Source organism: Zalophus californianus, chromosome 13, assembly GCF_009762305.2.
Source record: "Zalophus californianus isolate mZalCal1 chromosome 13, mZalCal1.pri.v2, whole genome shotgun sequence".
NCBI classification, from domain to species: domain Eukaryota; kingdom Metazoa; phylum Chordata; class Mammalia; order Carnivora; family Otariidae; genus Zalophus; species Zalophus californianus.
The window spans coordinates 11771233-11798929 of NC_045607.1; the positions used below are offsets into that span (position 1 = coordinate 11771233).

Consider the following 27697-nt stretch of genomic DNA (forward strand, 5'->3'; position numbering starts at 1 on the left):
TACTTAAGGTTCTGAATGAAACAGTTTGTTTAGTTTCTTTTACATACCCTGAGTGCACTGGCTAAGGGTAGAGTTGGTCTTGTTTTATAGACGAGGAGATGAGGCCTGAAGAGATACAGACACTGCCCTTACTACCGCAGGTAACTGATGGTAGGGTCTCTTTCAGCTAGGTTCTTCTCCTTCCAAAGACCGTGGGCATTCTGTTGCATATTATAGCCATCTTAGAAATTTGTCTTGTCTTGTACTTACTGTAATAAACATTGCTTACATTCTAGGATTCAAAATACAACCAAGGGTAACTTTTACTGAGATGAAATACAAATAAAGCATTTAAGTTGCACTGGTACACATGCAAAGAGAGAAGGGGTTTTATTTCCCTAAAACCTTCCAGGAAATGTGCTAAATTAGTAGAAAGGTAATTGTTACCTTGTTTGTTTTGGTGTGTTCTTACCATGAGTTACATCTTGTATTGGGTCAGTTAATTTTAGTATTTAAAAAGTGAGTGCAGATACGTATTAGGTAGTTAAGTTTGGTTCTAGTAGACAAGGGCTCGCTTTGTGTGGAGTCACTCTACTGCCACCAGATTGTTACTTCCTGACTACTTGGACTAAACTGTGTTTAAAAAAAAAAGATATCTACATGAGGTTCACACACTTTTAGAAATTTTCCATACTAGAAGCTCTAAAACTCATGTGTTCAATATGCTTGACGGCCAGGAGGCAGTCTATTTTGGATGTGTGGGTTGCCTTTTTTTTCAGCCAGATAGAAAAATGGCTGTTCCCTGTGCATGATACATTTGACCTTGAAACTGTCTTCTGCCCAGCTATGGTAGTGGTAGAGGTGTTCCGATGAGGAATAAAAGATGATGGCTTTTCAGTGTGAGATAAATGTGTGTATACTCTGAATGTTTAAGCTGTTTGAAATATTGTTGACTTTATTCCACCCTGAGCTCTGAGGCTCTGCACCTTGGTTATAGGAGGGAATTCTGGTAGTTTTTAGTTTGAGTTTTTGTTGTGTCTTTATATTTAAAAAATAAATATACTGTTTCATTTAAAACTATATATTCTTGATTTTCCTAAAATTTCAGTTTTAGAAAGGGATGTTTTAGCAGCCCTCTGTTCTGTTTGTCCTTATCTAGTCTACGTTTCAGAGTTTGCTGTTTTCTCAATTGCTCTTTCTCCTCTGAAGTAAAAGAAAGTGGGTATCATTATCCTCATTGTATAATTAGTGGGAGACTCCGATAGACATAGAGATTTGTGATTTTTACCAGAGTCCCATGGCATTTTAGAGCAAGAGGGGACTTTAGAGGTGGTATTTCTTTAATGATTGGTACATGTACATACACATGTACACATACACACATACATGTATAGCAGAAAATACAGACTCAGAGAAATCACATGACCTTCCTGGAGTTGTCATTTTTGGTCTTTCTTCATAGTTCTGTTTTTTTGTTGTTGTTGTACTGTTTTTTTCTTAACTCTGCTCAGGTTCACAGCTAATTCTTGGTGGTTTATTGGGTAGTTTTTGTTTGTGCGCGGAGAATTCAGTGGATTTCAAACCTAGGTATCAAGTGTCTATAATTACTTTAGTCAGGTCTAAAATGTAATGGATGTAATTTGACTATGAAATTTGTGTGTAGAAAATGAACTCTTTCTGAGTAACCCTCAAGTAAAAAGAAGTTATTTGCATACTTTTATGTGCCCAAATATTCTTCCGAACAGCTCTGTAAGGTAGGTGTCATTTTTATTTTACAGATGATAAAGGTTCAAGGTCATAGACACTCATTGACTCATCTGTGGGCTCAAGTATTCTCATAGAGGTTGTGCATTAGAAAGATGATGGGATGTTAGTTCTTATTTCTCTCAGTAATGAAAATGTGTTATTTTTAACAGGCAAAGGGTGTTGTGAATACAGCTGTGTCTGCAGCAGTCCAAGCTGTTCGGGGCAGAGGAAGAGGAGCTCTAACAAGGGGAGCTTTTGTTGGGGCTACAGCTGCTCCTGGCTACATAGCTCCAGGTAGGGTATAGCTTGTAAGAGGTTTGCCTCCTCTTCTGGGCTTTGAAGAACAGTATCTCCTTTATTTTCCAGGGTAATACACGGTCCCTGGAAACGTAATACAGGTGTAAGATGGGTGTGCACGGAAATTCAGAAGAAGAAAATCTACAGAATGTCATAGGTTTTCTTGTGGAATCTGCTGAGTGACTAGAGGCGTTCTGGAGGGAGGTGACAGATGAGGAATATTGCACTTGGTTGAGAGGACATATTTTGATTCATTATCAAAATGAATACTCCAGCTAACAAATACTCCACAGATTGAGGAGTGTGGACATGTGAGCAGGGTGCATTCAGCGGGGACATGTAGAGGATGGTTGGGTGTAACAGGAGAGGAAAACTGCTGATAAGAGACTCCCTCATTGGGGTGAAGCCTAGCATTAATAGCTTTCTTTAACTCAGTGTTTGGGATCCAGCAAAGGTCTACAGAAGTACAAAAGGAGAAAAATGAAAAAAAAAAAAAAGGAAACTTATTTATCCAGAGCTTACTATATACAACAGGTACTTTGGCATAAATGATTTCACTTAATTGTTTTTTTAATCCTCACAGTGTTTCCTCAGGTAGAAATTATTTCCATTTTCTAGGTGAGGGAACTAAGGTTTAATGGGAGAAGGCAGCTAGCTCAGTCTGAGACATGTAGCGAACAACAGAGTCGAGATTTGAATGTAGGTGTTTGCAGTTCTAGAGTTTATATTCTTTCCATTTCACCACATGGCTTGAGGGAGATGGGGGAAAAGATGCCCTCCTTCTGCCTTCTGTTCTAATACGTCATTTCAGCAGTAGATGTAGAGCTGTCTCATTAAAGTCAGGTCGTCTGCCATATTGAACCTATGGAACTTTTGACTTAACAAGTAGACTGCTTGTAATTGATCAGGGTGAAATTTTCATAAGGATTGGATCTTATACCATCATTATTTTTTTATGTAATATTGCTAAGAAGTCCACTTAGATTGTGTGTGTGTCCGCTTTCTTCTTTCTTTTCTTTTCCTTTCTTTTTTTCTTCCTTTCTTTCTCTCTCTCTCTCTTTCTTTCTTTCTTTCAGAGTTAGAATAGGCTATTTGGGAAGTTCTGTGGATTCAGTGGTTTTGGACTTATACTTGTAGGAATTGTCCCAGTAGGGGCAGAGCTCAAAGATGTGTCATGGAATGAATATATTCACTCATTGAAATACCATGTGCCTGCTTTGGGAGTTTACTGTGTGCAGCTTATGATCTAAAGGTGAGACAGGCCAATCAGATAAGTCACTCACTTATCAACTGAGAAGGTTGTGATGAAGGACAAGGGTATGTTCTGTGAGAGAATGTAACAGAGAAGCTGGGTCTAGGATTTGGGGCCTAAAGGCCTTCCCGCAAAGAAGTGACACTTGACCTGAGCTTTAGAGAGTGAGGAGGCGTTAACTTGGAGAAGACTAGGGTGGACGAGTGTTGTACACAGAGGGAACAGCATGTGCAGAGACCCTGTGCTGCTGGGCCAGGGAACTCGGCTGGTGAGGATTAGAGGATGGCCAAATGTCTGTAGTGTGGAGAGCACTCTGTGTTTTGGGTGGGGGCTGGTGGGGAGAGACCCAACAGGGACAGGGAATGATTTGAGCTAAAGCTAGACACTCAATCCCAGTCCTGGAGGCCAAGGTGTGGATTTTGGCCTTAGAATGCTAAGTGTAGTGGGAAGTCGTGAAGGGCTCTAAGGAGAGAAGTGACAACATCAGACTTTTCTGTAAAGATCATTGTCTATAGTGTGAAGAATAGACTGTAGGTACAGAAGTGGGTGTGAAAAGACAAGTTAGAAGGTTCTGGTAAACTCATAGCTCAGGCCAGAGACAGTGCAGGTATCTCCAGCGGGTGCAGGGAAGCAGATGGGTGGCAAGAAGCAACCGGATTGAAGACGTGCTGCAGAAGCACAGTTAATGGATTTAATGTGGAGAATGAAAAAGAGGGAGGTTTCAAGGATTTCTCCCAGCATTTTTAGCAAGAGGAACTGGGTCACTGAGTGTGCCGTTGAAGGAGACGAAGAATGCTGAAGGATGAGAAGGAGGAAGGGAGATGGGAGAGGAGAAGGCTCATCGGGGTTTGGTTCCATTGATGGGTCCCGGATTAAGACACTCTTCTTTGCATCCCACTGTTTGTACTGATATTTCATATTCTTTTGCCTCATCTGATCATTATTTAAAGAAAGCAGCTTTTATTAATAATAGGCAAATTATTGAGATGAACTTTCTAGCCTTTGATTGCATGTTCAGTGGGGGCTTTGTCCATTTGGGAGTGTCTGCGGTCATGTGGTCAGGGACGCTTACCTCCCACCCATCACCTAGTGGCAGTGGTCGTGAAAGGCTTTGTGTGTGTCTGCTTGTTGCCAGGCTCGTTGGCTCAATAGTAGCTTTTCTCTTATGTCATCACATTGACCTCTGTGAAGGGCCTGTCTCGTGAAGCTTTTAAAAATGAAGTTCTTTTATAGCCCAGAGAAGATTCAGATTAGGTCAATTAGATTATGAATAGGTTATATGCCATTTGCAGAGTGTATTCTTGCAGCAGGGACTATAGTAAGTGTTTTTACATACATTATTTAATTACATTCCCCTGCCAACTCAATTACTGTGGAAGACTGTAAGGCTCAGAGCGGTGAAATAACAGGCACAAAGTCACCTTGCTAGTGAAAGTGAAGTTGGGGTTCAAACCCCACAACCTGATCGGTGGCTAGCTTAGTAGTTTTAGTTTCATCTCTCTTTAAGTAGGTTTTGGTAAAACCCTTGAAACTGTAGCCTTAGTCATCCAGCTAGGTACCTTTTCCTGGAATAGATTTGATATGCAAACTTTTTAAAGTATTAATTTCTCTTTTGACCTCAGTTCCTACAGCATATCTCCTGCTGCCTCTTTTAGCTGCATTGTATCCTCTTGAAGTCTAGGATTTAGGGAAGCACTAAAGACTACAAGTAAGACTAAAGACTAAGGCTACATTGTATCCCCAGTTTTATGTGACTTAAGTATAGACTGAAAAGTGAAAATTTCCATCTCTCAGGAAATGTTTCCATTAGTCCCTAAAAGCAGTTTTTACTTATTCAGCATATATTTGAGTGTTTTGTTTCAAGCAAGAGATTTGGAGCTGGGCATTAGAAGATGACTAGCATCTGCCCCAGTGAATGCTTGAAGGTCATCTGGGGTAGGAACAGATGCTTGCATCAACAATGTACAACATGATGCAAGGTGTAACATTGGTTGGGGGTGGGGTACAAAAAACATTAAACCCAGGAAACTTCACAGAGGAGGTGATATTTGATCCTGATCTACAGGATGCATTGCAGCTGGGCAGCTAGAGAAGGAGGGGGGGAAAAAATCCTTGCAAGCAGCAGAAATGATTATAGAAAAAGGGCTTGTAATGTTAAAAAGGCTTGATTTGTTTTTAGGTACAGTGTGAAGGGCCCATGTAGATTTTGTTCTATTTTAGAACCCAATTTTCCCTGAAGATTTACCCAAGCAATTTAGTATTTATATTTTTAAAGTTGTTTTATTGAAAGATTAAAGATTGTGGCTTCTATTAGCACAGTATTTCTAATCCCTGCAGCACTATAGAGTAGCTTGGAAGATTTCTCATTTTACAGGCATGAAAAGGCAACTCAGAAGTTAAATGTTTAAGGACATATAAGAAACCAATGCCAGAACAAATTGGCTCAAAAACTTCTCTGTTCTTCAGACTTGTTTTTATTGACAGTATGAGCCTTTTTCATAGGCACCAGAGGCTAATGTCAGTTTTGCCAACATTTACTGAGAGACCCTGTGCTGGGGCCAGGAATTCAGATACCAGGAGACGTGGACCTTGTCCCCGAGCCCACAACCCGATCTGCACTTGAGACTTCAGCCTGTCCTGTCACTGCTTTCTCAAGAGACCTGGAAAGTTGTGCTTTCCAGCTTTAAAGAAATTGGTAACTTGAGTGATTTTAAGTTTAGGGAGAGGAGACAAATTTGTTCAATAAATTATATTTAGTGTGTGGTTACTATGTGCCAGACCTTCTTCCAAGTTGCGGTGATACAGAAATGTCTAAGACTTGGTGTCTGTCACTCTAGTAGGGGACACAGACATGGAGTCGATAATTATAATACAGTGTCATAAGTGCAAGGAGAAAGAATACTCTGGTAGGTCAGGAGAACGCTATAGGTCATGCTAAGCGGGAATGGAGGGTTTGGCCATTCGGGGTATAGTTCTCATTCATCCAGCATCTGGAAGAAGTCCTCAGGGCCCAAGGTGCTGGGCCAGGCAGTACTTGTGAATTGGGCTGGTACCGGTTGGTTGCCCTTTGTTCTGGACTGATTGCTTTCTTCTTCTTTGCACTAGGCTATGGAGCGCCGTATGGTTACAGCACAGCCGCCCCTGCCTATGGTACGTACACCAGCTTTCTGATCTCTCCTCTTAGCAGTGCTGTCACAGCAGTCTAAAGCGCAGTGTGTATCCAGGGTTTCTTTAAGTGAATTGGAGGATCTCAGACCTGTTCATTCTAGTGACCCAACTTAAATTCCCTTTGAAAACGCCACAACCTTGTGGTTCTCGGTTTGGTTGGAGTTGCTCTTCTCTCTGCTTTGCCTGATTGAAGGACTGCTTGTTCTAATTGCCTGTTTCTGACCATATTGAAATTAAATATTTTAAGTAGTTCTTCTTACAGCCAACTTATACTCCATTCAAAGGCTACTGAAGGGCCATACCCGGTTTCCAGCTGAACTGCTCGCCGGTTACATGGCTGCATTGAAGTCTCTGGCTTGAAACCATCTGGGTGACTTGAGTTAGGGTTAGGAAATGTTCACTTCAAATTTGTAGCCATCATCCTTTCCCGTGAATTTTGCTTTAGAGGTGGCGTCAGTGGGCCCCAGCGTGGTGACAGGGTGTCACTGGCAGTGTCTTTGAAGTGGTTCCCGCACAGAGTCTGTGCAGCATGTTACAAAATCGTAGGAGTGTCTCCTCTCCTGCCAAAAATAAAAAATAAAAGCATATGCAGAAGTGAACCTCAGTGGCCCTTTGGATAACTTTTGAATGAGGTTTATGTGGCAATGGAGGCAGTAGGTTTGGAGTCAGTGATATGCCCTCGTAGACATTTTCCCTAACTCAGGCGCTACATGTTACAGGTCAGCCATCTGCAGGATGTTTGCCATTGAGAGAAGAAGAGAGCGTGTGTGCGCATGAGTGTGAGTGTGTGCGTGTGCACGTGTGAGTGTGTATCGGTGCGACCCTGGGCTGGGTGTGCACGTGTACAGTGGGGAAGGACCTTGAATGTCCTGCCACTTGTGGTGTTAGTCCTCCACACGAGCCTCGGGGCCCTTCATTATGCTTTCTTTCTTCATGCATCAGCTTTTCCATTTTTGTTCAGATGAAAATGATGGGTCCTTAAGACACCACTAAGTGGAGGCTCCATTTGATTTCATAACTCTAAAAAATAAGTAGAAAATGAACATGAACAGTTTGACCACTTTCCCCATTAAGATAGACTGGAAAGATGTGGAGAAGCTGCAAGGGTCAAACATTTGGGTGAGTCTTCTCTCTGGCAAAGTACCAAGTCTGGGGTCTCATCCTTGACCTGAGTGTCTCCTCTGGAATGCTCAGGTTTGGTCAGGACTTCCCCAGAGTCCCCAGATCCCCGGATGTGGGGTGATAAGGAATTGAGAATTCATTCGAGGAAACGTTTTCACCCAGAATTTGTTCTAAATTCACATTCTCCAGCTCCTTTGGTTTTGGCCACTTGTTTTACCATGCAGCCGCCTTCCTGGGTATCCTGACCACCTCATGCCTCCTGTGAATTAGGTCTGGGCAGTTGATCCAGATACATTTTGACTCACTAGTCCCATTGTGGTGTGTCTTGTGTGAGCGCCAGAGCATCTGCCTGCTGGGGCAGGCTGTTAATTCTTCGTCTCTCTTTCAGACATCGTAAGTCCCACGTTCTTTAGTACAGGTTTACTTAGAGCTGAATTTTTCTCTTTAAAACACGGGTGTGTCTAGGCTTTAAGCTGCATTCATGTTTTTCCTCAGTCTTTTTAATTTTTCTCTCTTGTGCCTCCCTTTCCTCTAACATTATACTTTCACCCTGCGGCCTCTGAGCCCCCACTTCAGAAGGCTCCTCTCTTCCATGTGCCATATAACTGACTTCCAAAGCTGGTGAAATTTGATGCCCCCATTTTTCACATAAAAGATTTGGTTTTTAAATGTTACTGTGATGCCAACCTACTAAAACAATGCTTTATTTTGGCTGTAAGGTAAATATGTCTTTTGGCCTTTGTAAAGCTGTTGCATGTGGGGGTAATTTCCCTCTGATCATCTGGTGCTCTTGAACACCTGCTGTTGCTGCTTTGTGATTTCTCCATAGGTTAAATACTAGAATAGAGATAGGAGCAGATTTCAAATCATGCTTGAGTATGCAGAAGTCTGTGAGGCCACAAGAACTTGTTTATTACAAAATTAAGAAAGTAGTTAATCTTTCCAGATTTGCCATGCCAATGCCGGCAGTAGCCGTTAAGAAGATAAACCCCTGGTCACGACTCCAGTTAGAGCTGTGTTTCTGGGGAGCTGAGGCCTGCACAGAAAGCTGTGCTTTGAGTCTTGACAGTCATCCCTGTTTCTCCTACAATATTGTGATGTGCCAAATTGAGAACGATTATGGATTTCTAGAGTCCCTTGAGAATATTCATCAATGGCATTGCTTTTGATCTTTAGAATTCATGGCCACTCACACAAATGAAATTGCTTTCTGAATATCATTCTTCCTGTGATATAGCCATCTTAATTTTGAGTGGAAAATACCAATTATCAAAATATTAGCAATTTCAAAATAGGAGATCTGTGAGAGGTTTGTGGGTCTCCTCCAGAATGCTTCATGTTGACTGACTAATCTGGAAAAGGTTAATGATCATTACTGTAAGATATTTTTTTACCTGAAATTTTTATTGGATTATTAAACTTATTTGGAGTCCTCTCCGTTTCTTTTCTCTGTAGGTTTACCCAAGAGAATGGTTCTGTTGCCCGTTATGAAATTCCCAACATATCCTGTTCCCCACTACTCATTCTTTTAGCAAATGACAGAAGCTAATTCCTATTGAACAACAAATACAGTACAATACAGAATGTTAGAGCAAAAGCCTTTTTATCCTGCTTTCTTTGAACACATACTTGATCAAAATTATTTGTAAAGAACATCTTTCCTACTTTTTGATTTTAACAAATGCAAATTTAGTTCTCTACAACTTGAAAACAAACAACAAGGAACTAGTTCTGTGAAACGGTACCTCACTTCCGGAAAATACCTTATACCAGCCCTTCTGTCCTAGGGAAATAAGTCTAGCAGTGCAGAGGTTGAGTCTTAGGAGGAGTATCAGATTATGTAAAATTAAATTTGTGAAGGATGTATAGAGTCTCAAACACTGATCACAAATAAACTGCTTTGTTGTAACACAGAGTACTGCCTGGTTCCTGATGCAGTCACCGAGTCTTAGCTCTGATTGATATGTATTTGCCCAGGGCACTGGAATTCGGGCTGTAGTTATTTTTTTTAATACAATAGAGACTTTTCATTTAACTTTAACTTTGTAAATACTGAAGTGTGTAATTAAAGCCAATAAAATATGGGTTTGAATATTGTTTTAGCTTATTATTTTTGATATGTTTTGGTATCAAATTACAAGGAATTGAAAACTAATAAGTTAGCCCTAGAAACCCATTCATTTGTAAGGAAACTGCTAAAACAAAGCAAAGGCAATTGTTAGTTTGAGCCAGTCTACTTACTTTGTAAGCCCTTTGTACTGCTGGACAAGGGCATCCCCATGAGAAAGGTATATTCTGTGATCCGAGCATTGCTTCTTAAAATGATGGCACTACCCAGAGATGGGGAAGGAGGAATGTGATTTAGTTTCCTAATTTCCAAGTTTTAAAAGAGAATAAATTAATCGATCAATCACCCTCTCTTGTTCTTGTGGCCTTCTTCACTCTGTAAGATACTGTGTTCACTTCCCTGGCTTTTTTCATGCAGATAGAAGATTAGCGATTTTTCTGGGATTCATGGAAAGGTCTCTTTTCCTCTTCAATTACATCAGAATCTAAAGCAGCAACAGGGTCCCCATAAAAACTTGCTCTTCGATTGTCCCAGTTCTTGTTGAGTGATGCTGTGAAAAGTGACAGGTTTCAGCCATGGGTCAGCATTTATTTTTAAGTTTTTCTTAAAATTTATCTGATTAAGCTGGTGAAAAATGATCAGTTGGTAACATTGTGCTGTCCTATAAAGGGTGCAGACCTGAGCCTTCCCCTGCATTCTCGCCTTGTTTGGAGAGCCTATGATGTTACTAGAAGGTAATGGTTTCATTAAGGTACTCACCCCCATGAAGGCACCAGTGTGGTCCCGTGTCGAGATTTCTAAGTTGCTATGTCTTAAAAATGTCTGTTTTTAGTACGAATTAGCTTCCCTCTTCCCTCTTAAATTCTGTTTCTCAGAGCCCAGTAGTGCCCATCAGTGAGAATGGGCTTCGCAAAATATAGCAAATTTATGTACCAGATTTCTTTGGAACTGCTAAATGGGAATGAGATGGGCAATTTAAAACAAATGTTAGTGTCACTTCTCAGATGTGGATTTATTATCACAGTGGCTTGTTACTTCTGCTCCTTGACCTTTAGTCTTTATTAGTGGTGGGTGATACTTTAATAAAACCTCATCACTTGCTAGAAATAGCTGTGAACTTACCATTCTCATCCTGTGCATTAAGTGGCTAGACATAAACCTGAGGGCCCATTGCAGCTGGGAGTTTTCATGTTTCACTGATTCATTTTGCTGACCTATGGATGAAACAGAGCCATCACTGAGAAGAAAAAGCATGGCTGGTAGTCTCCAGTTTTTATTAATTCAATATTTACAATAGTCCTCTCTGTGTTTGGAATACTATTAATTGGCAGCTGCAGCCAGATTGTTATTTGAAATTGATTGTCAAATTTGCATTCCAAGTTGGAATCTCTCTGGAGATTTCTCTTTAGAAAATTATTTTGAAGTAGCTGACTCAGCTTCATGATTTAACCCCTCTATGATGGTGAAAAAGGGAGCTGTGCTGTTTTCCAACATGATGGCAGTCATTTCAAATGGTTTCTACCAAGTCTTTTTTTTTTTTTTTAATTTTGTTGTTTGTTGGAAGTTACTAACCATGTTGTAAACCTGCCCAGTTGCTGCAAACTTTTACATTTCTCTGCTTTACTTAAAATAATTGAGCTGTCAGTCCTTTGTTAGAAGTGGTAACCATGCAAGTTCAACTGTTGAAATTTTGTAATGAATTAAGTGTCCCCTCCCCTCCTTCTGCCCTTCCCACCCCTCCATTTTGTAATGAAAATTCCACTTACAGCTGAAAGAGCAGAGAAATATAAATGAAGCTCTTGGCTTCACCAAATTCTGTGACATTAACACCAAGTGTTGCTTCTCTGCTCTTTTCTCCACTGTAGGCGGTTTTTTCATTGACAGCCCCTATTGCCAGCCTCTGAGCGTCGCGCCACTTATTATTCACTTGGGCCCTCAAGATTTCTTCTCTGACTTCTAGAACCATCAGGTTGTCTGGCTTGAAATGGCAATTTCTGTCTTGGTCTTAAGAGCATTGTGACCCTCTGAGGCTTTCCAGCTTTCAGATACACCACTCTGACACCTTCTTTTGGAAAGCAATGACTGAGCATTTTAAAGAAGAGCAATACTTTATTCAAAGCCACGGTGTCTGTTTTAAAACCTTTCCTTTGGAAACCTAGCAATATCTGTACTTAACCCCTCCTAGCATAGTCTCTTGTCAGGGAGTTTACAGACCAATGTAGAACTTAGACTCAGTGTGTGAGCTGTGCTATCTCCTGACAGTTTTTAAACTTTTGTAGCACATAAATTGGGTAGTTGCATTCCTGACTGCGTCAGTTAGCGCTATTATAATTTCTCAGAGATAGGGGTCCTCCTTGAAGCCATATTCTTTGCATGGGGGCTGGCACCCAGCCAGGGATGTGGCCTGCAGCCCTGGTCTCTTCTGGCTGCAGGAGCACCCCCTCTCTTGTGCAAGGTAATTGGTCCAATAGATTCCCAACATACCTCATGCTGACTAGATGCAGTGCATGGTGCGTGCAGCAAGGAGTCCCGAGTCATTTGTAGTCTTTCTGAAATCGTTAACCTGGGAACAAACCACTTATAGATTTTTCTGCTATTTAGCCTTTCCTTCTTTTTTTAAAATTCGGGTGAATGTTTGAAAATCATGAATCAGTCAGTCACCGTTATTAATTGAAGAGCTGGGAATACCTCGTTAATGTATTTTTAAAACTAGTGTTGGACCCTCTGTGTATTTCAGGTTAATACTTTTAAGCAGTTTTCAGCACGTTTATCTCACTTTATTCTCGTTCTCCTCGGACCTTCGTAGCCATATCACTTGTATAAAATAGGCTGAGATCTAGTGACTGTAAGCTGTGGTCTCAGTAAACAAAGGTAAGCTCTTTTATTTTCTGATTAAAGAGAAAAATAACTAAAAGTCAATGAACACAACGTGCATATATGACAATCATACAGGATGTGTTTGATCTCCTAGGTCTTATGTCATGATATTACCTTTAAAATTTTTATGATCTAAATGTAAAATAGTTATTTTCAGCATTTGTTTTAATACCCTTGTAATTACTTTTTATTCAAGAGAGACATTTCACTTTTACGAGTTAAATGTGTGTATGTGTGTAGAAACTTATGATATTACATATATGTGAATTACACACACAGCCATGTTTAAATAAAAGAATTTGGTGGTGGGAAGAGTTCACCTAAGAAGACTTTAATATCAGGGCACCCTTTTGGCCAAAGTGCTAGAATTTCATAAGCAGCAAGACTGGTAACAATGCTGGTAGGATCCATTTATATGTAGCTGTTACACAAGCAGAGGATCAAAGTGCCAATTTCTCAAGGAGAGAAACTTCTCTGAGAAATGAAATCTCTGATCTGTGTTGTATGCCCTAATACAACAGCAGCAAGAAGCCATAAAAAGAAAAAGCAATAGAAAATGAAAAAAAAAAACCACAACCAAAATATTAAGGTAACTATGGAAAAATATGTAATTGACTGAGTTAAGCTAACTATTTGCAGAACCAACTTTGCAAGACTCAGAATGGTAAATACCCAGTCTGCAGAGACTAAACAGACAATTCATCTGTCTTTTCCAGTTTAGGAAGCTAGATGATTGATTTCCCACCTTACTCAACCATCATGGAGTTCATTTAAAAGATGTGAGGGTTAGGCCAAATATTTTAGTAAGGGTTTGCTTCATTTAGTGTGTCCCATAAATACATTTCATATGTGTTAGATGTTCTTTGCTGAGGCCGTATTTGATATATAGAGATTAAAATGAATTTTGTGTTTTATATGTCTCTAAGTAGCAATTTTCTTGTTATTACTAACTTTGAAGGTTGCTGGAACAACGTTTTTTCCCCATACAGTATCTGTATGTACGTCGAATGTGGCTTTGGCATCTATAGAAGGTTGTATGAGATCTAGCTGACTAGTACTACGTACATTCCCGTCCTCATCAAGCAGCTGAGTGCCCTTAACGTGCCATGTCCTTCTCTGGGTACTAGTGAAACAGAGGCTCTGCCCGGTGAAAACATGCAAGTCTGAGAGTCTCCTTGTTGGTGGAATTGGGCTGATTATAAATCTCCTAGGTTGGGAGACAAATGATGCAGTAGCAGTGTCAAAAGATAATTAACTTGGTTAGTAGTTTATTTATAGATTATTTAATATTATAGGCCCTCTGACATCACTGAACTGGCCATCATTTGGAAATTCACTCATTTTAAATATTTCCCTGGCAGTTTTGAGAGCCTGAAACCAGCTCTGTTTATGTTCATGGACCTCTCTCCAAGTAAGTGAACGGAATGAAATGAACAAATATCCCAGTCCTTTTTAAGCAGTTTTTATAGTATAGCAGAGACCAAAGTGGTTGCTTTAAACACCACATTTTTTTGATGACGAGGGGAATTTTGTGCTTATAATCAATCATTCATTATAACTTACCTGTTTATCTAGATTTCTTTAATAACTGCGGTGGATGCAAGTCTTCAGTAGTGAGTTAGGGGAACGAACTAAGATTTGCAGATGTGTCCCCGCCCTTGCCCTCAGCAGTTAGATTCCTAGGAATCCAGAGCCCTAGGAACTAGGGACATTAGGAGCAGTTAAAGCTGAAAACCTGCTCTGTGAATGGTCCTCCTGTACCTCCTACTCAGCACAGGCCAGTGCGTCCTGGGCCGGGGCGGGGTGGGGGGGTGGGGGGGTGCGGGGGGGGGTCTCTCTGAAGTCCTCAGAGCAAAAAAGGTTCTGCTGTATTTGTACTTGCAAGCTATAAGGATCTGATGCCACACAGTGACCGTAGGTTTCTCAGTGTTACTAGGAGGCCTGGAAGGGAGATAAGTGGTAAATGAATAACCACCACAGCGTCAGGAAACTACCTACTGCTGAGATGAGTTTCAGTATTGATGTTTCTCTAGCAGCAACTTACAGAGCACAAGCTAGGACTTCTTATGTAAGAATGAGTCTCTTTCCCTTCCTCATCCCATCTTCCAGAAAGACCGTTTTAAGTCAAGAATTCAAGTTGAGTTAGTTGTAAGAATAGATATCCTTTCCCACATTATCATTTTAGGTAGGAGCTAACAGCTTCCATTGATACTTGATGCAGTGATCTTTGGAGATTTTAAAAAATAGCTCCATAGTGCAAATTAGGTTATGTAAGCTTTACAGCACAGCTAGAAATAGGGAATAGAAATCATGTGGGAATCTGGGCCAAAGTATTTTTCTCCCTCCAGCAAATTCCTGTGGGGCTTGGGGATTATATGAGTTAATACACATAGAGTGCTCGGAATAGTACCTGGTGCACAGTAGGTACTCAGTCAGTGTTGACGGTCCCTACCATGGTTGGCCGAAGGGACAGAAGGTATGTGAGGGAGGCAGCAAAACTGTACTGGAGAAGCAAGCACATGGCCTGCTCGGGGCGGGGGGCGGGGGGAGCTGCATTGTTGGTTCCTTGGTATTTGCAGGCTGGGGGTGCTCCCACACTTTGAGAGAGGACCCCTAAACAGGAAACATAAAGCAAACACTTAGAGAGGTAGTGTGGGGAGGTAGCTGCAGATCCCTGCTGACTGAAAATGCCCGTGTTTCTGCTGTGGTGGTGAGCTCACTGGCCGGTCTGCTGCCAGGGATCCGTATGTACTCGCTTGGGCATTTAAGTGTGCTTGGAACTTCAAAAGGGCTGAGCTTAGAGTATCAGCCTGCTGATTCCAATTTTCCTCCCAGTGCATTAATGAGAAGAAAAGAGGTGTGTGATTACAGCTAGCCCTGGAATCCAACATCCAGAGCTCACCAGTTTTTGGCAGGTAGAAATCAAGTTATTATAAACCACGGGAGGAGGAGCCTGGGTGGCGTGCTTAGAGGGCCGCTGACTCCCGTGCGTCTCTTTGTAGCATTCTTGCAGCTTCTCTGCCTGGTGTGCTTCAGCGCCTTGGGACACATCGGCACTCATCCCCACAGGAGGCCTCCCCTGCATGTTAATCTTAGAAAAAACACATCTGCCTGTCCATCCATCTCTTTCTCTTTTCAGTAAAAGGAAGAATGGGTAGATGGTGAGCCGGCTGAACAGCTTTGCTGTCTCTTTCTGCACAGGCTTCAGCCGCACTGAGGGTGGGCAGGTGCAGGCATCCCTGTCTGTTGGCAGGTGGTATGCTAGGTGGGGGTTCCAGATTCAGTTCTCTCTCTCTCTCTTTTTTTTTAGGTTGAATTCTGCGACGCTCTAAGTTTATAAAAACTGTGTAGACAGGGACTGAGCATTACCTTTAAAGACAAATAAGATGGATTGGCATGATAGTCGAGAGGCTTTTTTTTTCTTCTTTTAATGGTACCAACGGTCTGTCTGTATTGTTTGCAATGGGAAGTGAATGAAGAGGGGACACAACAGCCCCAGTTCCAGGGGAAACTCCAAAGACCTTACTCTCTTGCTGTAGCCCCAAAGCAAGAGGCTTTTCTTAAATCCAAGAGATATTTGTATAACTAATGTCCTGGCAGAAGTCACCCCATTCTACAGCTGTGGCTGTTTGGTGGAATCATTGCCTCATTGAGCCAAGGTTGAGGGAGGGCCTTTCTTTTCTTTTTCCTTTCCTCCCTCCCCCGCCACCACCCGCCCAGCTTTGACCAGTCAGTTTTAACATCTTAATTCCTTGGTCCTTCTAAGGAGGGTCTTTGTCTTTCTTGGCAGAACTTTGCCATTCTGCAAACTGTGCTCCCTTTGCTGGGGGGCTTCGTGGAGATTGCCGCCATCTGCCTGGGCAGCTTAAGGGAGACTGGTTAGCGTGTCCCAGCCGGAGATGTATGGTCATACCTCTCCTGCTGCTTCTGGTCCACAGGACGTAACGTTAGCCTGGCTGCCATGCAGACCTTCTTTTAGCACTGCCTCGGGACCCAGTCTCTCAGCCTTGGTCTGGCTTCACCTACCTGGATCCTCTGTAAGGTTGGGATGAGAGGTCTCTGCATTTACCTGTCAGCTAAATGTTTTCAGGTAATGAAGTCAATAGTAGCCTTCAATTTAAGTTATTTTGGGCTGTGGGCAGCAGTAGATTGAAGGAACAGAAGAAAGAAAAGGAAGAAATTCTCAAATTGCTGTCTTGTGTGGGCCAGGCACTTGGACATTCTTCTCCAACAACCTTCTCAGAGGTGGTATTCTTATTTTACAAGAGAAGAGACTGAGGCTCAGAGTTAAGCACTAGAGCTAGGGATGAAACCCCACTCTGTTCGATGCCAAAGCCTCTTTCCACCACACCATGCACGCTTGTGCGTGCTGTGTGGCCAAAGGGGAGGGGAGCGCCGCGTGGCAGGAGGGACACGCAGGCAGTGGGCTGGGCCAGATGGGCTGATGGGCTCCTGTGCCGGATCCTGGCCTTTTACAAATAGGGCTGTTTTTTACTGGACCAACTGGGGAAGTTGTTGAACAAACCGGAAGGATAGGCTAGAAGAGTAAGGTGTGGCTGCATAAACGAAGGGAAGCGCTTATATTTCAAGCTTGTTTTTCTGTTTGAATATCAATGAGAACTTGAGGTCTGTGTCCGCGTTCAGCTAATGCTTTCTGAGGTGACGCTCTGCCTGGCCTGAGACTGGTGATGGGGATGCCTTAGAAGATTTGAGCCAGACTCAAGCCTGGCGAGCTTTTGACTCATGGGGTAAAAAGAAGAGAGGGGCCTGGAAGGCCGGCAGCCCAGGTTTGGGGGGTGCTGGGGGGCTGTCCCCCTGCTAAGCACAGCTGGCGGAGTGGCAGGTGGCGGGGGCCTGTTCTGATCAGCAGGACTTTCCCCAGACGAGGCTTCAGGACAGGCTGCCAGCCTGGAGGCAGCAGGCAGCCCCTTAGACTTGGTGGTGCTTGGTGAGCCCCTCTGGGGTGGCTTGGAGGTCTCCTGAGCCGCTCTGCTGCCCCTGTCCGCGGCTCCCGCTGCCGCACACCAGGCCGCAGGCTCCTTGGCCGATGATGGCCTCCTGGGTCTCTGCCTGAGGGATGGAGGCCGAATCCTCTCCAGGGCAGAACGGTCCTCCCTCACCGCAGGGCATGGTCCCTGGCAGTTGGCTGTTTCTCGGCACCACCTGCCACAATGCTGGTGGGGAGCAGGAAGAAGGAACTGTTTTACACCCAGGTTGCCCGAGTTCCAGAACAGTGACTTGTGTGTGAGGAGAGTGAGTACCTGGCACAGCACTGCCTTAGCAGCCGATCTTTCCCAGCGGCCACCCCACGTCCGGTGCTGCCCCTACGGTTTGGACAAGCCGCAGTATGTGCACTGCTGTTCCCACTGCGCAGGCAAGGACGTGGAAGCCCAGAGACCTCGCCAAACCACCCAGCTTGTTTGTGGCAAAACACTGTGGCTCCTAATAAGTGAGTTTTTAACCACACAGAAGAAATAACATGCCTGCCACTGTTTTTGGAGCTAACAGAAGCCCGTTCTTAGGGACGAGATTTGAATTACACCACAACTGTGGGACCTAGAAATGATCTCCTTTTACAGATGAGGAAATGGAGGCTTAGCCACAGTGACTTGCCACAAATTATACAGCCTGTCACCAGCTGGGCCCCCCAACCTGATAGCGCTCGCTGTGCGCAGTGCTGGTGGTTGGGGTCCCTGCGGAGCACTGCCACCGCCCCGTTTCCCAAACCGCCTGGCTCCCCGGTCCCCTGCTCGCTGTGATGCATTCCACGGACCTCTCGTCCACGCTTCTGGACTAGATCCTTTGTGGTTTGAAACAAAATAAGCAAAAACCTATGCTCCCCCTCCCTCCCTTCCCCCCCCGCCACATGGGGAAAAAAAGAATCCAGACTTCAGGCTTAACTCTTTCTCTGGTTCCTTTGAAGAACTATTTGTGAGCTTGCCCCCAGGCCAGGGGACTGACTGGTTAGCCTCAGCTCCCTCTGTTTCCACACCATCTTTTTGCACTGTAACTGAACTCCATAACGAAGTGCAAACCGGTGATTGCTATTGGAGAGACCCCCAAGTGTTGGTGGGGGGTGCGGTGTGCTGTTAGAAGTGTATTTTCTATATTCAGCTTCATCCATGTTTTGGCTGTCGTCTGTCGACTCTCCCTGCCTAGGCCTTCAGTGTGTGCTCCAACCAGAGGGGTCACCCTCACAGTGACACACTGCTCGAGGGCTCTGATGTTGGGATCTCGTTGGACCCTTCATAATGGAGATGGTCTCAGAAGTTGCTCAGCTTCTTAGCACCCCTCATGTCCTTAGAGGCTACATAAGGGAAATATGGACATCTAGGAGGTGAGAAACCTCTGGAAGGTGGCACCTGGGGAACTCTGGAAAGCTGAATGCCCCTCAAAATGAGATTCATTGAGGCTGGGGAAGGAGAGGACTTATCCATCAGTGATTTTAAAGGGTTATATTTACTTGTATCTGGCTCCAGAAGGGTAAGGACGGTTATAGGAAGCCAGTTGGGCAATTTGGGCTAATGTGTGCCTCCCAGGATGACAGAACTGCCCTGGGAGATAAGGTGTGGTGAGAAATGAGGCCCATGGTACCAGGAATGTTTAAGCAAGCTAACTGTTAGCATAGTGTAGAGGAATTTCTTCCATGGGGTATCAAGTTTGGATGGAACACTGATGTGTTCTGGGGACACTGCCAAGACCACTTCTCCCCTCTTGGGCATATGGATTCATTGAGAAACCTTCACTGTCACCTGCTGCTGTTTACCAGGCTCTGTGGTGACCCGGCAGAAGGAATAGCTGGAGAAAATGTCAGGATTTTCAGCTTAAACAATGGAGTAGAAGGTGAAACCGCTGACCAAGATGGAGCGCACAGGAAGAGGGAGGGGTTGCCCAGGGGCTTGAACAGATCAGAGCTGTCTTCTGTGGTTGGGAAAAACTCTGGCAGGCCTTCCCCTCAGTGCGGGAGCCAGGCCTGTGAGGAGGCTGAGGACCTGGGCGGCTCTGACCGGGTTGGCAGAGTCTTCCCCCTAAGATGGGCATCCGAGCTGGACGGCAGTCTGCCAGGAGGGTCGTGAGGAGAGCTCTCAAAGCAGGGGGCGGGAGGGGGGGCGGCAGCGCATGGTGTGCACAGAAAGGGCATGGCCTTCTGGAGCGGCATGGTTACTTGCTGACGGGAACTGGGATGGTCAGAAGGGTGAAGTGGCAGATGGGATGTGTAATTTGGAGTCACTTGGGGTAAGGCCCTGGGTCCTGTGCCCTTCGGTGCTTATCCTGTTCCAAAATGGTGAGCGAATTCTGGAGGGTTGATCTGGACAGTTGGATGGGGAAAGACTGGAGGCGGGAGGCAGGGGCTGCCACAGATACAAGAATGGGGTCTCTTCATAAGCCAGGCTCCTCGCCTGGACCGAGTGGGAGGGTGGATGGGATGGCTCCCGGCAGGGGGCCAGGGTACCACAGCATCCATTAAGGGTAGCGGGGGATCTGCCCAAGCACTTCTTCTGGGCCTCTGTTCAGTAGGTCACTGAGAGGACAGTGGTACTTGGGGCCAAGATGGGGAAGGTGGGGCCGGGAGAAGGTGCTGGCAGGGCAGGAGGGGGTGACGGGAGAGGGGTAGCAGTGTGGCAAGGACCATGTCCTTTGGGCTGGGAATTGGGAGTTTGGTGGGCCCAAGTCCTCACTGGTGTGAGGTGTGAGCCCTCTTGTGCTCTCTGGGAAGCACCTCTTTGGCAGTGGATAGAGAGGTTTGCAGGCTGGTCAGTCGGCAGCATCTTACCCTTTCCCTGAGTTTCTGCACGTCTGTTCTGCTGGGTTCGCCAAAGGGAGTGACGAGTACTGGGTGTTCCTTCGTACAGTGGCCTTCTGTTTTAAAAAAAGTAACGCTTTGGTTTCTTTACCTGGGCAAGGTCCAGAGCTCACTGGATTCAACATCTGTAGAACATGGTTTTTAGCTAGTGGGAAGTTGCAGACTGACTTTACGGAGGACTTTAAAAGGGGGAAAACACCATGTAAGATTTTGGTGTCTAGCTCAGGACAGGTGGCTCGCAAAACTGAGAGGAGTCAGGGTGGGTTTCTGCACCTCTGTTGTTTCTATAGCTCTGCTGGGGATTAAGGCTAAAGAGGCAGCTACAGTTTTGAACCTTTGGGTCAGAGCTATGAAAGGTTCCAGGTGCCCTGAGACACTGATCCCTTCAGCCTTTGGGGTGGCCAGGACCCCAGGGCCAAGTGTGTGTAACTACAAACGGCTTTGTCTTTTTACCCTAGCGGCCACCTTATTATCACCTGTGTGTGTCATGAGGAGGAAATATGCGGGAGCACTGCCTTAGCCCTGGTGTTGGCAAACTTTCTGGAAAGGGCCAACCTTTCAGGCTCCATGGACCATTCACTCTCATGGCTACTTTGCTCGGCTGTGGGAGCAACAAGAGTGCCCAGAGACAGTGGTTGTGGTCCATATAAACACAGCATGGCTGTGGTCCAGCAAACTTAAAAAACAAACAAAAAAAACAACACAAGAAACCCAACAGATAGTGGGCCATATTTTGCCAACCCGTCTTGGGCTGTAGAGACTGCTCACCCCTTGGCTTATTCATGATTGGAAACTTCCATTTGCTGCCTGGCCCATCCATCTTCCCACAGGGCTTCCTGAGAGCATCTGTCCTGTGTGAGCACTGAGAAGTAAGGGGTGGTCCTGGCCCGTAAGGACCACAGGTTTTGTGTGGGGGGGGGGGGGTGGTTAATGCATTGACAGGTGAGAGCAAAATATAGAGCAGAATGAAGCTTGGGGAAGTCCAGGGTGACAGGGGCTCAGGGTGAATCAGGAGAGCCGTAAGAAGGAAGCTGCTCTAGAGGGAGGGAGAGTGTGTGTGGAACACTGGGGACCATGCAGTCCCACAGGCACATTGCGCCTGGCCTGGGAAGGGCCCTGAGTGCCAGGCCAAAGAGCGTGGTCCTCATTCTCTGGGTGCTGGGAGCCAGTGAGGGGTTGTGTTCAGAATGGTAAACTGATCACAGATGCACTTTAGAAACATCACTCTAGTTGTGGAAGACTTTGGAAAACCACATATCTGGTCTTTTTAGGCAAGACTTTGGTTAGAGTTGGTATTCAAGTGGGAAGGAGAAGTCCCAGAGAGTTGGTGTTTCTGGCCTTTGGCTTTAGGGGACAGGGAGCACACTCTTGGACTTGGCAGGGCTTGATAAGATCCTCCACGTCTAGGCCTTTTCTCTCTTGCTGTCCTAAAGACCATTTAAAAGGGCAAGACAAACATACCGTCTCAAGCCAGATTTAGATATTGGCCTGGGGCCTCGGTGTGTGAGGGTGAAAATGCGCTCCCCTCACTTCAGCATTGAGTTCATGGCAGGAGAGCTTCACGCAGTGGACTCCCTTCCTGTCCGCGTGCAGCCAGCCCATAGGAACAGGCCTTCGGAGAAGCACAGACCATGGTCGGGACTCTCAGGAAGCCTACAAACTACTGAGGCAAGATGTGTGTCACAGGCTAAAGCCAACCCTGCTCAGGGGCGTCACAAACTGCTTGGGGCCGGGCCTTCCACTGGGTACAGGGAAGACTGAGGTGAGTCACTCACGGTGCCTGCCCCAAGGTGCTCAATGTAGTTGGGGCGATGAAAACAACTGGAAATGTACATAGTGCTTTCTGCTTTCCAGATCGGAGGTCCGTGTCCCCACCCCCCCCCACCCCCCGCGGTTTGTGGGCGGGTGAGGGGAGCCTCTGTACCCGGAGCACTGGTGAGGCGCTAGGGCTGGGAGCTGCCCTCGTCGTCCTCCAGTGAGGAGGGGGCTGCGTGCCTCGTGTGCAGTGACAGGAGCTGCCATCTCCCTAAGCCCCCGGCAAGGCTGGGGCAGCAGGTGCAGCTCCCACGCAGCTGAGAGGGGAAGGCACCTGCCTGAGGCCCCGCAGCTGGGAGGCGTGGCGCCAGCACTGGCAGCACTGGAGTTACTGGGAGGAGCTTTGCGTGTGTTCTGCCCGCACCCTGGTCCTCCGGAGACCCAGTCAGGAGGTGAGGGGTTGGGTGCTGCCCTGGGCAGGTGGGCCTGGCCCCCGGGGGAGGACTTGGGAGGGTGGTAGGAAATGGTGAAAAACCTAGGGAACACGTGCACGCTGCATGCGGAGCGAAGCTGTGTCCTGTCATTGCTGGGAACTGGGTGAGGGTTACGGAAGGAAGGCGTGGTCAAAGCTGTGAGCCTCCAAGGCCCGTCGGATGCCAGCCGGGGCTCGTCAGGCTCCCTTTCGTGGAGGGTGTGCCTCTCGGACTTGGGTCCCTGATCTTCTCTTTTGGGGCTTGGGGAGAGGGGGCTCTCATGTTCTGACAGTAGGTGGGTAACTTTTCTGAGGAGCACTTGTTTCCCAGAGGCATTTCTGGGCTCACGGAAGGGAAAGGACGAAGGTGGGCCTGGGTGTGATGTGAGCTGTGGCCTTTCCTCAGCTCAGGCCTCAGAGGGAAGCTCCTGTCAGTCGGGCACCACAGTCCCTCTGGAGCTGGAGCCTGGCCCAGGCCCTTGCCCTCTCCTAGCCCACGAGCATAGGCTTGATGCCATTTTCCTGCTTAGGGACACAGATGGTCAGAAGGCTTTTCTTTTTTTGGACTCTAACCTAAATACTTCTCCTGCTCTGTAAAGTCAGATTTTTGTTGTTGTTGCTCATGGAAATTCAGAGTAGAGACAGGAGTTTTCGATCGCTCAGAAGACCCTTCAAGAGGTCCCTTCTCCACCTGTGATTTATTAAGTTGCATTCTAAGTGTCCAGCCTCTTTTCCCCTCTTCTCTGGGCTGAGGGCTTAGGCGTTTTGGTTTGGTGTGTTGGTGGCAAGACACGTTGCTCCAGGCGGCGCTCCTTCCTTGATACGTGTCACTGTGTTGGCCTCGGCCCTGAGCCCTGGGGTCGTGAGGACACCCACACGAGCTGTGGCTGGAATTCCACCGGGCCAGCAAGCCCTGATTCCCCAAACACCTCTTCTTTCCCGTCGAGTCAGAAGCGCCGCCGTTAGATGCATCCCCTTCCCTGACCAGGAGGGCGTCTCGCGCTCAGGCGGGGTTCGCACTGCACCCCTTCTTCGTCCAGGGAACACCTCGGGCTGCCTGCTCCCTCTCTCGCTTCCCGCAGTGGCTTCTCAGCGGTGGGGGCCTACCGGGTCTTGCTCCCTTGTGTCTAGAAACTCAGCCGGGGAGACAAATTACGGGCAACGTCAAGGCCCTGCACTCCGGGGCCTTATTTTCGGCACCTCCCAGGAATCCCAGGCGGCTCTGGCTGTCTTGTGTGCCGTCTCCCACCCTCAGGTGCATTTCCTTCCCAGGAGCTTAAGGAAGCAGAGTGAATACTTATTGTGGGAGTCCTCTTGTCTTCTGGTGAGCTTCTAAGTGAGGCATGAGCCGCCTTCCCTGGGCAGAGTTCATCTATTTCAGCCCTGAGCAGTGCTTACCTTGCTTACCCCGAAGTGTCTCAGAGCTCAGGCCTTTTACCAGGGAGCAGTCTGCCGGCCTAAGTGGCCGGTGGGGGCCCAGCCACACCTTCCAGGAGGACAGGAGAGGACAGTCTCCTGAGGTAGCCCTAATTAGGGTGAGGGTACTTCTAGGAGCAGTGAGGCTGATGGGCCCGGCTCAGCCTGTTTGCTCCACAGCCCCCAGACCCTGGTCTGCTTGCCATGTCGCACTGGAAGCGAGGGGCCTGTTGGGGACTCGTTACCCGCTCGAAGCAGAGTGGGTAGGGTGGCATGGTGTGGGGAGGAGGCCGCTAGTTCCGAACTGAAGCCCGGGGCTGTTCAAGAAGGGTCTTCTCTCATAAAGGAGTAAGGTGGCCCTGCTCAGCCTCAGCCCCGGGGTGGGGAGTTCAGGAGGCATGGAGAAGGCCAAGTGTAGTTGTGGGTAGAAAACCTTTCTTTCCCCACTGCACGGTTACACACATGACATTGGACTCCTGGCTGTAGCTTACTCTCACTCTGGTCTGGTGATGGCCCAGGTAGTTTTTAGATATCAATTTAAAATACCTATCTACTGTTTTTTCTGAATACGCAAGTGTAAATAGTATAATTTGCAGTGCAAAGTCCTTGGCAATAACTTTATGTTGTGTATGATGTTGAAAAACGATGGCAAACTCGACCACCAAGGATTGTCCTTCCCCTCTGGGGCAATGACGACACATAGGACTCTGAACTTTAAACCTTCGACATGGTTGAAGCAGCAGCCTGCATGTGTGGACTGTCACCAGTGCCTCGCCCAGAGATGCCTGGCCTTCGTCCAAAGGGACTCTCTGCCACCCCAGCGCCCACACTGTGGCTCCTTCGCACCGACTGTCGGACTCTGCCGTACACTCACCCTCTCGTCTGGCTGCTGCCATTTGTCTGTAATGCCCTGACATGTTGCATTCTCCCCATTTGGATGAATACAAAATAAAAGCTTCTGTCTGGACCCACTCTGGTTAAATGAAGGCTGTCACTTGGATGAAATGGTCAAGTGCAGGACCATTTTCCTGCCCTTACAACTCTCTGCTAATGGTGCAAAGAGTTCACTGGACCTGAAACTTTAACCTGGCACCCCGACCTAGCGAGTGGGGAGTTGTGGGTGCCAAGCGAGGGCCGAATTCTAAACTGTAGAATTTACTGGGTGCTTTGCACGCATCTCACACCTGTTTCCCAGGGCTGGCAGTACCCACACATGGCAGATCAGGACACTAAGGCTCACAGATAAAAGTACAGAACTTCTGAATGGCAGCAACCACCTGTATCCAAAGCTGAAGCTCTTCCCCCTTGTGAGGGTCCTGCCGTGGAGCTGCCCCAGTAACGCAGAGCCCGGGGACAGAGAAGGCAGAGAGCCAGGCCAGGGCCTGCTCCTGCCCTCCAGGTAAGTGCAACCACTGACTGGACAAGGCACTGGGCGTCCCTGCTTCCCTTTGTCACTCAGGGCCCAACTTCTCCCTGCCTGCCACCGACCGGGATTCACCAGGCCTGCTGCCGCTCCCCATGCGATTCAGAGCGGACGGGATGGCAGGTCTCTTGGGAGCCTGAGGAAGATGCCTCCTCCCTGCTGGGACTTATTAGCAAGGCTCTGGCGATCAGAGGCTCTTGGGTTCAGAGGCTCTTGGCTTCAATGGGGGGGCCTGCTGGCAAGTCCACCCAGCCCGTCAGGTACTTCCACTGACCTTTTCTGTGGCCCCGACAGAACAGAGCCTGGGAGGAAATGTGGAGGTGGTCAGAACGAGGATCAGAGTTTTCCAGCACCAAAGCCTCATGCTCTTTGCTCTTTCTGCCGTGGTTCCTGCCAACTACCCACCTTTCTCTCCCTCCCTCCTCAGCCAGGCTTCCTAAACATCTACACTGGCCTGTCTCTGCTTCCTCCCCTCCCTCCCCGCAGCTGGCTGCACCCCACCCACCTCGCAGTCTGCCCCCACCCTGGGCACCAGCAACCCCACCGTCACCAAACCCAACGAGCCTTTCCTGGTCCTGCCCTTACTGCTGCCTGATGAGCTCCCTTTCCTCTCGGTGACCACAGCCTTACTCTGCGGCTGCCCTTTCTCCTCGCCCAGCACTTCGCAGGCCTGCCCCCTCGCTCGCTCTGTGCGCTCTCCTGGCTTCGCCTCCCCTGCCAGGGCAGGCCTTCTCAACTAGGGCTGACCGCCCCACCCCACCCAGGGACGGGAGACCTTTTTGGTTGTGAAAACGGGTGGCGGTGGGGCGGGGAGGGAGGAGTGCTGCCAACCAGCTGGAAGGGCAGGGCAGCGCCCCGCACCAGAGCACGAGCCGTACTGCTGAGGTTCAGAAACACTGCGGCCGCCTCCCAGTGGTGTTTCCTGGGCTCCCCCTGGGTGTCTCCCCCGCTTTCTCTCACCAAGTTTCGGTGACTCCCCAGGAACTGTCTCCGATCTGGCCTATCTTGTCACCTCTCTTTAGACTCTAAATCTCTCCTCCCTCCTCCAACTTTTCTTTCTAAAGGACTGACTGGATACTTACTTAAGTTTTTTAAGGAAGTTGGCTTAAAACTCTCCGGTCAAGGTTCCCTTGACCTTCAGACCGCTTGGCCTGGGTGGCCTCAACCTCATTATCCAGTCTCTCTCCCCCGGCCCATCAGACCACGGTGCTAACTACTGACTGTTCGTTCCAGCTAAGTGTTGCCCCACTCTCCAGCAAATCCCCTAGTCAGCAGTGCAGAAGAACAGTCCCCGCCGGTTCATCTCTCTTGCCATTACACACCCCTCCCTGTCCCCACAGGGCGCCGTACACCTGCCCCAGCACTCAAGTGTTATCAGTCTGGGTCTCAACACCACTAGGGGACTTCCCCGCAGCAGGGCCCATCGGAGTCCCCTGAGGCCTGCTGTGCACAGGCTGACCGGCATATGGACTCCCTTTCTCCTTTCCCAGCTGCGACGTGAGGATTTCTGCTGCATCCCTGCACTCCCTGAACACTAGGACCCTTGGGATTGGAAAACCTAGGGCAAGCTGGCCTTTCTGGATTCCCGCCCCAGCTAGCCAGGAACGTGGACCCCACAAATTGGTTCTTCAGCCTGTGAATGACAAAGGGATCCCAGATGCACTCTGGAGCCGCTGTCCGGGCTGCTGTCACGCACCTGCCATGGCCCAGGCCCCTCCAGACACTTGCCCGGCTTCGGTGCAGTGGACAGCAGACCGAGCAGGGGCTTCACTCACCGCCTTCCCTCCTTTGCAGCCTGCATCTCAGCCCGTTTCCATCCGAGGCCGGGTGTAGAAGGGGTCCCGGAGGGCAGGTCACATGGGGAGAACCGCAGGGTTGGGGAGACTGCTCTTCTTCCTGCCGCAGAGAAGGGGCGAGGTGGTAAAGAGGGCTGTACGGGGCAGGGTGCAGGAGGACCCCCCGGGGAGTAGGAAGGAGCTTCTGGGAGAGGTGTCGTCCCTGCCGCCTCTCTCCCTGAAAGTTTCAGCAGAGCAGACTCGGACCCTGGCTGCTTCTCCCGCACTTTCACGTTTTAGGCCTGGAATTCCACTTCCTGTCTCTGCCTGGTGAGGTGCTTTCATCTTGCAAGGTTCTACTACACCCTTACCTCCTGTAGAACTTCCCTAACCCCCCACTTCACAAACAGCGCCTCACCCTGTCACTGCGGCACTTGATTTCGCAGCGGGGCATCCATGCTGGCCGTGGCGGGGCAGGGCATCAGCCTCACAGAGGTGCAGCTGCTCCCGCTGCACCCCGCAAAGCCGGCAGCCTGGAGCCGC

At 47.5% G+C, this 27697-nt stretch overlaps 2 protein-coding genes across 4 annotated transcripts in view; one reads left to right on the top strand and one right to left on the bottom strand.

Moving 5' to 3' along the window:
* Positions 1 to 14299, top strand: part of LOC113934082 (spermatid perinuclear RNA binding protein) — a 132993-nt gene extending 118694 nt beyond the window's left edge. The window contains exons 16-18 of one of the 2 annotated variants that reach the window (XM_027614638.2): positions 1896 to 2019; positions 6380 to 6424; positions 12370 to 14299. In XM_027614638.2, the coding sequence (XP_027470439.1) occupies positions 1896 to 2019; positions 6380 to 6424; positions 12370 to 12374 (174 nt within the window). In that variant the 3' untranslated portion in view covers positions 12375 to 14299. Of the gene's footprint in view, positions 1 to 1895; positions 2020 to 6379; positions 6425 to 9019; positions 9979 to 12369 lie in introns of those variants that run through there. The other variant, XM_027614637.2, reaches the window with a different exon arrangement.
* LOC113934084 (putative uncharacterized protein ENSP00000383309) lies at positions 10045 to 27697 on the bottom strand. Of its 2 annotated transcripts, XM_027614640.2 has the most exons (4): positions 27573 to 27697; positions 27155 to 27275; positions 20284 to 20369; positions 14353 to 17683 (listed from the first exon to the last, which is right to left on the bottom strand). In XM_027614640.2, the coding sequence occupies exons 1-4, from the start codon at positions 27606 to 27608 to the stop codon at positions 17150 to 17152; spliced, it is 777 nt and encodes a 258-aa protein (XP_027470441.1). In that variant the 5' UTR covers positions 27609 to 27697; the 3' UTR covers positions 14353 to 17149. The 2 variants fall into 2 exon arrangements, 1 of the variants encoding a protein (XP_027470441.1); XR_004819508.1 differs by lacking the exons at positions 14353 to 17683; positions 27155 to 27275; positions 27573 to 27697 and adding exons at positions 10045 to 10182; positions 10755 to 10846 and having other exon boundaries at positions 20284 to 21217.